The sequence below is a fragment of the Podarcis bocagei genome (assembly GCF_964188305.1).
Source record: "Podarcis bocagei genome assembly, chromosome: 18".
NCBI classification, from domain to species: domain Eukaryota; kingdom Metazoa; phylum Chordata; class Lepidosauria; order Squamata; family Lacertidae; genus Podarcis; species Podarcis bocagei.
Genome location: NC_138144.1, coordinates 4,517,597 through 4,528,725, shown reverse-complemented (window position 1 = coordinate 4,528,725; position 11,129 = coordinate 4,517,597). Strand labels below are relative to the sequence as shown.

The window sequence follows — 11,129 nt, the reverse complement described above, 5'->3', positions numbered from 1 at the left end:
CGTGACTGCTGTCACCATCTGCAGTGATCATGGAGCCCAAGAAAGTGAAATCTCTCACTGCCTCCATTTCTTCCCCTTCTATTTGCCAGGAGGTGATGGGACCAGTGGCCATGATCTTAGCTTTTTTTGATGTTGCGCTTCAGACCAAATTATCCTTTGTGGCGAAGGGGCTTGAATAACTCAGAGAAGCTATGAGCCATGAGCCATAGAGGGACAGGTCATAGGGGAGAGTTTTGCCCAAACGTGATCCACCTGGAGCAGGAACCGGCAAGCCACTCCAGTATCCCTGCCAAGAAAACTCCATGGACACAGACAACAGGCCATCGACTTTACCCCCCTCTCAATTATTTTATTGGGGGGGTTGAAGGGATGCTTGCCCTAGGAGCTGGCTCCTATAATTACAGCCCCCTCCCCGCAGCAGAGACATCCTTAAAGGAGCCTTCTAGATTCGCAGAAAGAGAAGGACCCCCCCCCCAAATTGCAATTTAACCCTTGCAAGCCTCCCAGGCTCTTGCGCTCAGACCCCATCCCTGCCCCAGGACCCTCTCTTTGTGTTAACACCCCATGAATGAAGTCAGCCTCCCCCCGGCCCCAGCCCCCTCCGGGCTCCGAGCCAGAGGGGGAAGGGGCTTTGGAATGCGTTGATAAAGGGGGGGCCCCGCTGCCGCTTGGCGTTTGAGAGCAGCGATTGGCTGGTGGGAGGGGGTGGGGGCGGAGCTTCTAGGAACAGATATGCGGGGGGGGGGGAAAGGCGGGACAGAGTACGAATCAGTGAAAGTTTGTAGCAGGTTTTTTTAATACAATTTTTTCCAGCGGAACCCGGAGAAGCGCGCGCAGACGGGTAAAGAAAATTGGGGTGGGGACGCCCGTAAAATAGGAGGTAGCGATTTATTTGGGGGGGAGCATGGTGAGGGAAGAGATCTCAAATAATAGGGGGTAATCTGGGGGGGGGAGAGAGATCTGGGGTGCCAGGAGAAGCGGTGCTGGTGAGGAATTCAGGATGGAGACGGAGGGAGCTGCGGGGAAGGATTTTTGGGGGGGGTTGGGGGGGTTGCACGGGGGGAGGTGAAGCTCAATAAAGAGGGTGGTGTTTGGTAGGGCGAATTTGGGGAGGGCTGTTTGTGGAAGTAAAAACCGGGGTGGGGGTAACATTATTCTGGAGTGGGGGGGGGAAGTTGGAGAAGGAATTAAATTTGTTTTCTTAGGAGCTAAGAGACCGAGATTTGAGGGGCCAGTATGATGGAGATAGGATGATGGGGGGGTGGAGAATTTTTTTGGGGGGGGGCACACATTCCTTTTTCACCAGGCCTTTGGTTGACATCCTATACCCTTTTAAAATGTGGCTCACTTTTTTGGGGGGGTGTTATTGGGTTATTGTTCTTATTTTGATTTTATATATTGTGATCTTTTCCGCGAACCGCCCTGAGGCCTCTGGGTATATATAAGGAGGTACAGTGGTACCTCTGGTTGCAAAGGGGATCCGTTCCAGAGGCCCGTTCGCAACATGAAAAGAGCGCAACCCTCAGCAGCGCGTCTGCGCATGCACGGGTTGTGATTCGCCGCTTCTGCGCATGCGCGTGATGTCATTTTGTGCTTCTGCGCATGTGCAAGCGGCGAAACCCGGAAGTAACCCTTTCCAGTACTTCCGGGTTGCCTCGGGACGTAACCTGAAAGAACGTAACATGAAGCGGATGTAACATGAGGTATGACTGTATATGAATTCAATAGGTAAAGGTAAAGGGACCCCTGACCATTAGGTCCAGTCATGACCGACTCTGGGGTTGCGGTGCTCATCTCGCTTTACTGGCCGAGGGAGCCGGCGTACAGCTTCCAGGTCATGTGGCAAGCAGGACTAAGCCGCTTCTGGCAAACCAGAGCAGCGCACGGATACGCTGTTTACCTTCCCGCCGGAGTGGTACCTATTTATCTACTTGCACTTTGACATGCTTTCGAACTGCTAGGTTGGCAGGAGCAGGGACCGAGCAATGGGAGTTCACCCCATGGCGGGGATTCGAACCGCCGACCTTCTGATCGGCAAGTCCTAGGCTCTGTGGTTTAACCCACAGTGCTGCCCGCATCCCTCATATGAATTCAATAAGTAAAAATAAATAAATAGATTCTGGGGGCGGGGGGTTGAAATGTCAGGAAGCAGTAGCATTGGGGAAGGGGCCAGGCAATTACCGTATTTTTTGCTGTATAAGACTCACTTTTTCCCTGCTAAAAAGTAAGGGGAAATGTGTGTGCGCCTTATGGAACGAATGCAGGCTGCGCAGCTATCCCAGAAGCCAGAACAGCAAGAGGGATTGCTGCTTTCACTGCGCAGCGATCCCTCTTGCTGTTCTGGCTTCTGAGATTCAGAATATTTTTTTTCTTGTTTTCCTCCTCCAAAAACTAGGTGCGTCTTGTGGTCTGGTGCGTCTTATAGAGCGAAAAATACGGTGCCCAAGGGCGCCAGGTCATGCCTCTGCCATCTGCTTTCCAGACACCCTCGCCTGTTGCTCGCCCGCTCTCCCTACTATGGCGACCACAAGGAGCCCTGCCAGCCCCTGTCAGCTGAAGGAGTTTGACAGCGTCCGAGATTCCCTCGCCAACATCATCGGCCAGCTCCGAGACATTGACCCAACCCACCTTTCCTTCTCGCCGTTCCTGGACCTCGACACCCAGATTTCAATGGCGCCCATCTCTGACAGCCCTGAATCGTCTCTTGAGGAGCTGCATTCTACTGAAACAGAGGAGGAAGGAGAAGAAGGAGAAGAGGAGGAGGAAGAGGAAGAGGAAGAAGGGATGACCTCTCCCAGACCTCTCCCTGGCCAAGCCTTCCCAGACCCTCTGGGTCAACCCAAGCTCCCTCCTCCACAGCCCCCAGAAGGGAGCGACGTGGGACAGCCCCCCATGCCTGTGGCCGACACTGCGGCCCCCCGCTTGCCCAAAGAGACATCCTTTTTGGACTCCGTCCACGTCGTGCCACGCTGTCCCCTTCCTGATCCCGAGCGAAGGTCTGAAGGCGGCCAAACCGGGACCCTCACGCCGACCGGTCTGCCTCCCTGCGAACACCAGCCCTGGGTGGACACGGGAGACGGCGCCTGCCCGGTTTTGCACCACGGCTCCTCGGGGGAGCTGACCGCCCGCTCGGGGGGCAGCGGGGGTCGCCAGGCCTGCTCCAGCGAGCGCATGAAAGCCGTGGCCTCGGCCTTCGTCGCCCTCCTCCTGGCTCCGTGGTTCCTCTATGGAAGCTACTACTTCCTTCCACTGACGGCCCCTGCCTGCCCGGATCTTGCCAGCCGGGTCGCCTTGGCTCTCCGTTGCCTGCCGGTTGCTGGGCTGCCTATCCTCCTGGGTAAAAGATGTGTGTTTTGGGGGGTTGGGGGAGCAGCAAACAGAAGGTGCAGACTCTCCGGCCTCGGTCCAGTATATCTGAAGGAGCGTCTCCACCGCCTTCGTTCTGCCCGGACACTGAGGTCCAGCGCCGAGGGCCTTCTGGCGGTTCCCTCCCTGCGAGAAGCCAAGTTACAGGGAACCAGGCAGAGGGCCTTCTCGGTGGTGGCACCCGCCCTGTGGAACACCCTCCCACCAGATGTCAAAGAGAACAACAACTACCAGACTTTTAGAAGACATCTGAAGGCAGCCCTGTTTGGGGAAGCTTTTAATTTTTGATGTATTACAGTATTTTAATATTTTTTTGGAAGCTGCCCAGAGTGGCTGGGGAAGCCCAACCAGATGGGCAGGGTATAAATAATAAATTATTATTATTATTATTATTATTATTATTATTATTATTATTATTATTATGTCCTAGTGTCCCTATTTTGCAGGGACAGTCCCAAATTTACAGAAGCCGCCACGGTTTCTGATTTGATCCTGAGGACGTCCCTATTTTCATCGGGGAAATGTTGGAGGGGAAATTTCCCTAAACAGGGCTGCCTTCAGATGCCTCCTAAAAGTCATAGAATCATAGAATCATAGAGTTGGAAGAGACCACAAGGGCCATCGAGTCCAACCCCCTGCCAAGCAGGAAACACCATCAGAGCACTCCTGACATATGGATGTCAAGCCTCTGCTTAAAGACCTCCAAAGTAGGAGACTCCACCACACTCCTTGGCAGCAAATTCCACTGTCAAACAGCTCTTACTGTCAGGAAGTTCTTCCTAATGTTGAGGTGGAATCTTCTTTCTTGTAGTTTGGCTCCATTGCTCCGTGTCCGCTTCTCTGGAGCAGCAGAAAACAACCTTTCTCCCTCCTCTATGTGACATCCTTTTATATAGTTGAACATGGCTATCATATCACCCCTTAACCTCCTCTTCTCCAGGCTAAACATGCATAGCTCTGTTTATCTCCTTGACACCATAATGAGGACAAGGTGGTACTTTTTGTGGAGACCTGTTCCAAGTCCACAGGTGTGCCCAAGGGACGTAGGCTCCCATCTCAGACTCCGCAACACATTCGCTTTCAAGGGCCAAATTCCCTCTGTGTTCATTTGCCAGAGCTGGGTGGCGCAACCTTCCTTCCTGCCTCTCCCTTTCATCTCCTCCTCTCCTTTTGCCGCCCTTTCTCTCGCGTTACATTCCCCTCCCTTCTCTTTTTGCAGGATCACAGCACGGCAGAGTTGGAAGGGACCTCCAGGGGTCATCTAGTCCAACCCCCTGCAATGCAAGAATCTCAACACACGGCTCCCCCCCACACACACACACACACCCTACATCGAATTTGACCCTGCTTAGCTTTGCAGGTGTGCAGGCGGTTTTATTGTTGCGCCAACTTTAGCTCCCTCTTTCGAACCCCCTGCTTTTGATCACCCCCATTTCTCTCCTTCCGTCACCCCCCACCCCCGTTCTCACTTGCCTTTTGATAACAATAATACAGTGGTACCTTGGGTTAAGTACTTAATTCATTCCGGAGGTCCGTTCTTAACCTGAAACTGTTCTTAACCTGAAGCACCACTTTAGCTGCTGGAGCCTCCCATTGCCACCACGCGGTTTCTGTCCTCATCCTGAAGCAAAGTTCTTTACCCGAGGTACTATTTCTGGGTTAGCGGAGTCTGTAACCTGAAGCATATGTAACCCGAGGTACCACTGTAATTTATTATTTATACCGCACCCATCTGGCTGGGTCTCCCCAGCCACTCTGGGCAGCTCCCAACAGAATATTAAAAACACGATAAAACGTCAAACATTAAAAGCTTCCCTAAACAGGGCTGCTTACAGATATCTTCTAAAAGTCAGAGAGCTGTTTATTTCCTTGACATCTGACGGGAGGGCATTCCACAGGGCGGGTGCCACCACCGAGAAGGCCCTCTGCCTGGTTCCCTGTAACCTCACTTCTCACAGGGAGGGAACCGCCAAAAGGCCCTCGGAGCTGGACCTCAGTGTCCAGGCTGGACGATGGGGGTGGAGACACTCCTTCAGGGATACAGGGCTGTTTAGGGCTTTCAAGGTCAGCAGCAACACTTTGAATTGTGCCCAGAAATGTACACCAGTAATTCGCTAACCCAATGGGTCCCAGTGTGGAGCCAGTGTGGTGTAGTGGTTAAGAGCGGTGGACTCGTAATCTGGGGAACCGGGTTCTCTTCCCCGCTCCTCCACCTGCAGCTGCTGGGTGACCTTGGGCCAGTCACACTTCTCCGAAGTCTCTCAGCCCCACTCACCTCACAGAGTGTTTGTTGTGGGGCAGGAAGGGAAAGGAGAACGTTAGCCCTTTGAGACTCCTTAGCGGGATATAAAATCCAAACTCTTCTTCGATGCATTTGGGGCAGCCAAGATTCTTGTCCGCCCCATCACCTTTCCCATCTCTGTTTCCATTAAGACAGAAAGAGAAAAGCCACCTGCTGTTATTTCTACAAACAGAGGACGATGTGTGATTTTGTGGGGGTGCAAGCTCAGAGATTTTTTTCCCCAAGCCGAACATTCCTGCCTTAATGGGAAGTTAGAGGAGCGGACAGAAAAATTTGCAAAGTGGGCAGCATTCAAGCCGCGATTCCTCCGAACGTTGCAAAAAGCTTATTTATTTATCTTGGAGGATAAAAGTTCCAGGTTGCAGGCAGCGCTGGCCCTACTCAGAGTAGACCCACTGAAATGAATGGGCGAGTCTGGGGTTAAACAGATGAATGAATGAATGAATGAATCTTTATTGCTAAAAGCTATAAGCCGTCACAATTTTATTTTTTTTAAAAAAACAGCTGTTTTTCCTGCATATACGGTAATCTTGGAAACTGTAGTTCGTCAAGGCTGCTGGGAGCTGTCCCCTCTGCCATGGAGCTATAATTCTCCGAGTGGTTTAACAATCGAACCGTCTCTTTCCCCAGGCAAATCTGGGCATTGTAGCTCTGTAGGGGGAATAGAGGTGTCCTGGAAATTCTCAGCACTGTCACCAAATCTTCTATTAAATTACTAGTAGTAGTAGTACAGTGGTACCTCGGGTTAAGTACTTAATTCGTTCCGGAGGTCCGTTCTTAACATGAAACTGTTCTTAACCTGAAGCACCACTTTAGCTAATGGGGCCTCCCGCTGCTGCCATTGCGCCGCCGGAGCACAATTTCTGTTCTCACCCTGAAGCAAAGTTCTTAACCTGAAGCACTATTTCTGGGTTCGCAGAGTCTGTAACCTGAGGCGTATGTAACCTGAAGTGTATGTAACCCGAGGTACCACTGTATAACATGCCGTGAACTTTAAATCCCGTTTTCATAACTTCTCCCAAGCTGCAAGTTGTATATTGTACCCAGTGTATCGTTATAGACCGACATACAGTGGTACCTTGGGTTACATACTGTCAGAGCTGCTTCCAGATCCTAGCTCACAGAGGATCACGCTAGCCAGCGATCATTAAGTAAAAGTCTTTATTGAGTTACAGTTTCCATTCTCAAGCTGCTGCGTGCAACTCTACGTCTAATGGCTAGATCGGCGAAGCTCCGTCTGAGTCTCCGCCCTTTGTGCACCAACTTAATATCCTAGCCCTGCTCCACCTTTTCCGCCTGACTGTTCTCCTCTGGGTCCCTCTGCCCCCCGGGGTCTCTTCCTTCCTGGATTCTTCTGACGCCGACCCCCCGGACCCTCCTGTCTCCTTGCGCCGGGCTTTAGGACCTGGCTCTCTTTCAGGGCTGCCTACTGCGTCACTTTCCTGTGCATTTGAACTTGGCGCGCGCGCCCAACCTTCCACTTTCCGTCTGACCGTTTCTTCGCTCCCCGATGGAGGTGTGGCCACTCCTGACTCATGCCCTCCCCCCTGTTGCGAGCTGCCAGCGCTTAATCCCTGGCTCCCTTCCTCTTCCCTGCTCTCTGGCGGTGACGCTGGTCCCGATTTCCAACTGCTCTCCTCTGAGTCCCCTCTGGCTCTATCTTCCTGGGGTGCCCCCCTAGGCTCCCCCCTTGCCCTGGCCACTGGTGCTCCTTTCTGTGAATCTTCCGATTCACTGGAAAGACTCGGAGATCTCGGGTCGTCGTCATCACTCATCTTTTCTTCTGCCTCCTCCCCCTCGCTCTCTGTTTCCTCCCTTGCCCTTGCCTCTGCTCCTGAACCCCTGACACATACGTTTCAGGTTACAGACTCCGCTAACCCAGAAATAGTACCTCGGGTTAAGAACTTTGCTTCAGGATGAGAACGGAAATCGTGCTCCGGTGGCGCAGCAGCAGGAGGAGGCCCCATTAGCTAAAGTGGTGCTTCAGGTTAAGAACAGTTTTAGGTTAAGAACAGACCTCCAGAACGAATTAAGTACTTAAGCCGAGGTACCACTGTATTCCCATTTCACTCCGATGCTGCTGAACTGGAAATGGTCTCCGAAAAAAACTGCCCTCCTTTCTCTCCTGGCTGCAGGCATTGTTCTGAGGGCTTTTTCTGCCTTGTGCCTGGACAACGTTGGCCCCCTGGGCACTTGCTCTCGACCCGTCCTCCTCCACCAGCTTTTTGTCGTGGGCTCCGTGGAGCAGCTCTCCGTCTTTGCCCTCAACGTGGTGGTGACGGCGACTTTCCTCCCCCAGGAGCACATGGGTCTCATCCCGATCCTCGTGGGGCTCTTTGCTGTTGGAAGGTGAGGTGCACGGTCAAGGACTGCGGCCCCCAAGCCATCTCTGCCCGGCCCTGGGGACCTTTCTCGGGCCAAACCCTCACATCTCCAGGCTAGGCAACCTCCGGCAACCCTGCTCTACACTTTTCGTTGAAGGGTTTCGCCCGACAGTAACGTACCTCTCAAAGAGATTGCAGCCTGCCCTCTAAAAACAAAACCCAAGTTCCCAGACCTCATTGTTCTGGAAGCAGTCCTGCCTTTAAGAGCAACACAGGAATAATAATAATGATAATAAATTTGTCCACTCTGGGTGGCTTCCAACAAAACACTTCTCGGTGGTGGCCCCCACCCTGTGGAACGCCCTGCCACCAGATGTCAAAGAGAAAAATAACTACCAAACTTTTAGAAGACATCTGAAGGCAGCCCTGTTTAGAGAAGCTTTTAATGTTTAATAGGTTATTGTATTTTAGTGGTTTGTTGGAAGCCGCCCAGAGTGGCTGGGGAAACCCAGCCAGATGGGCGGGGTATAAATAATAAATTATTATTATTATTATTATTATTATTATTATTATTATTATTATTATTATTAATTATTATAAACAACTGGAAGCCGTGCTGGACGTTCAGCTTCCGAAAATCATTTGAAAACCGGAACAATCACTTCCGATTTACGATCGTTCTGGAGTTGAAACGTTCGAGTTCAGAGGCATTCAGCTTCCAAGGTTCCACTGTAAGCAGCTTTGTTTGATTTTGCTAATGGCAACGTGCTGCATTTAACGAATGCCACTAAAGGTAAAGGAAAAGGGACCCCTGACCATTAGGTCCAATCGTGGCCGACTCTGGGGTTGCGACGCTCATCTCGCTTTATTGGCTGAGGGAGCCGGTGTACAGCTTCCGGGTCATGTAGCCAGCAGGACAAACCCGCTTCTGGCGAAACAGAGCAGCGCACGGAAACGCCGTTTACCTTCCCACTGGAGCGGTACCTATTTATCTACTTGCACTTTGTGCTTTCGAACTGCTAGGTTGGCAGGAGCAGGGACTGAGGAACAGGAGCTCACCCCGTCGCAGGGATTCGAACCGCCAACCTTCTAAACGGCAAGTCCTAGGGTCTGTGGTTTAACCCACGGCGCCACCTGCGTCCCTACCGAATGCCACTAATTCAGTGCTATTTTTCTAGAAAAAGAGGTGCTGGAACACACCATGAACGCCTCTGTTGTTCTCTTAGAATAGAGTTCCAGCTGGGGGGGGGGGAGCCCTGAATAGGAACAAACCGGTTCAGTTTATCAAAGTCCGCCAATCCGGTTCAGAAATCTCCGAACTTCTCCTGAAAGGTGCTGGGTGAATTGAACATGAGCAAAGTTTGTTTGGGAGGGTAGCAACCTGAATGACTTCTAGTTACCTTCAAGTTCGTTTCTCTTTTTGACCCTTTGGAGCACGGTTTCCCAAACTCGGGTCTCCAGCTGTTTGGGGACTACAACGCCCATCATCCCTAGCTAGCAGGACCGGCGGCCGTGGATGATGGGAATTGTAGTCCCCAAACAACTGGAGAACCAAATTTGGGAAACGCTGATCGAGAAGTTCTTATTTGCTGTGCTTCGCTTCACAGGTGCTGCTACTGGGCCTGTCTACACCTCAGCAGCACGTACCGTGGGTTCGGGTTCGGCCTTGCCTTCTTCCCGACAGTCGCCATGAGTATCTACAACCTCTTCTGCCTCTACCACCTGGGCTTGGGGTTCCTGTTCGCAGCCTTGCCCGACGTCCGCAACACATCCGCTCCGACGCTCGAACTGACTATGCCCAAGAGATGAGGCACGAGGTTCCTACCAAACTGTCTCCGCCCCCTGCCCCCTTCTCAAGCTCCCCATTCCCGCATAAACCAGCAACTCTGCAACACCCCTCTAAATTTCTGAGTCAACTCCAGGAGGACTTAAAAGAGACCAGCCATCTGCTTCGAAACACGGGGTTTGTTTGCAAAATCCCAGTGGCTTTGCAAGAAAGGACTAAATTTGCAGGCAGGGTCAAATGCTCCTCCCTTAAGAAGGCAAATGTTAGCATTTCAGAAGGAGGCTAGGCTGGAGCTTTCCCTCCCTGAAATACTCAATTTCCACATGCAGGGGATTTTTCGACGCTTCCTGGTACAGTCATACCTCATGTTAAATCCGCTTCATGTTACGTTCTTTCAGGTTACGTCCTGTGGCGACCAGAAAGGGTTACTTCCGGGTTTCGCCACTCGTGCATGCACAGAAGCGCAAAATGACATCATGCGCAGAAGTGGCGAATCGCACCCCGTGCATGCACAGACGCGTCGCTGCAGGTTGCGCTCTTTTCATCTTGCGAACGGGCCTCCGGAACGGATCCCGTTCGCAACCAGAGGTACCACTGTATACACAAGGCACAGGGGTGTCTGCCAACTGAGCGTGGAAAGCTCAGTTGGTGAGAGCGTGGTGGTGATAACGCCAAGGTCGCAGGTTCGATTCCCGGGTGGGGCAGCTGCGTATTCCTGCATTGCAAAGGGATTGGACTAGATTTTCTTCAGGGTCCCTTCCAACTCTACTATTCTGTGAAATTTCTCTTTGCAAAAAGGTTCCTCCGTTGCCAAGGGGTTGGATCAGATGAACTTCAGGGGGCAGTTCCTACTCTACACTTCTGTGAGCCTATGAAACATCTGATGTCATAAGGGGAAAATGTCTTCCATAAATAAGAATGGATTTAAATCGAGCCTCTGGGGAACGTGCAGAGAGAAGTACCGTATTTTTTGCTCGATAAGACTCACTTTTTCCCTCCTAAAAAGTAAGGGGAAATGTGTGTACGTCTTATTGAGAGCATTTTCCCACGGCTGATAAACTCCACCTTTCGCCTTCTGTTTCCAGAAAGTGCTCAGTGCTTCCTTGAAGAGGTCTCTTGAAACCATCGCCTCGCCCCTCCTGGAAATCTCTGGGGTGTCTTCCTTTTTCACAACTCTCTGACCCAAGTCTTGACCCCTCCTTTGTCCCTCCCCGCCCCACGGAGGCAGGAGATTGTCTGGGACTCCATATGGACTAGGAGCTTGCGTTGCCTAATCTGCAGTTGGTTAGCCAGAGTCAATTCAAAGCACGTGAGCCAGCCCATTTTGGGGGAGGTGTCAACCTGCTGCTCA

The 11,129-nt window shown here is 51.8% G+C and overlaps 1 protein-coding gene across 2 annotated transcripts; it reads left to right on the top strand.

The window, feature by feature from the left end:
• Positions 1 to 796: 796 nt before the first annotated feature.
• Positions 797 to 10,813, top strand: LOC308577585 (uncharacterized protein). 2 transcript variants are annotated; one of them, XM_081177919.1, is made up of 4 exons: positions 797 to 841; positions 2,483 to 3,337; positions 7,804 to 8,017; positions 9,600 to 10,813. In XM_081177919.1, the coding sequence occupies exons 2-4, from the start codon at positions 2,518 to 2,520 to the stop codon at positions 9,799 to 9,801; spliced, it is 1,236 nt and encodes a 411-aa protein (XP_081034045.1). In that variant the 5' UTR covers positions 797 to 841; positions 2,483 to 2,517; the 3' UTR covers positions 9,802 to 10,813. The 2 variants fall into 2 exon arrangements, with proteins under 2 accessions (XP_081034045.1, XP_081034044.1); XM_081177918.1 differs by having other exon boundaries at positions 2,396 to 3,337.
• The last annotated feature ends 316 nt before the right edge of the window (positions 10,814 to 11,129 follow it).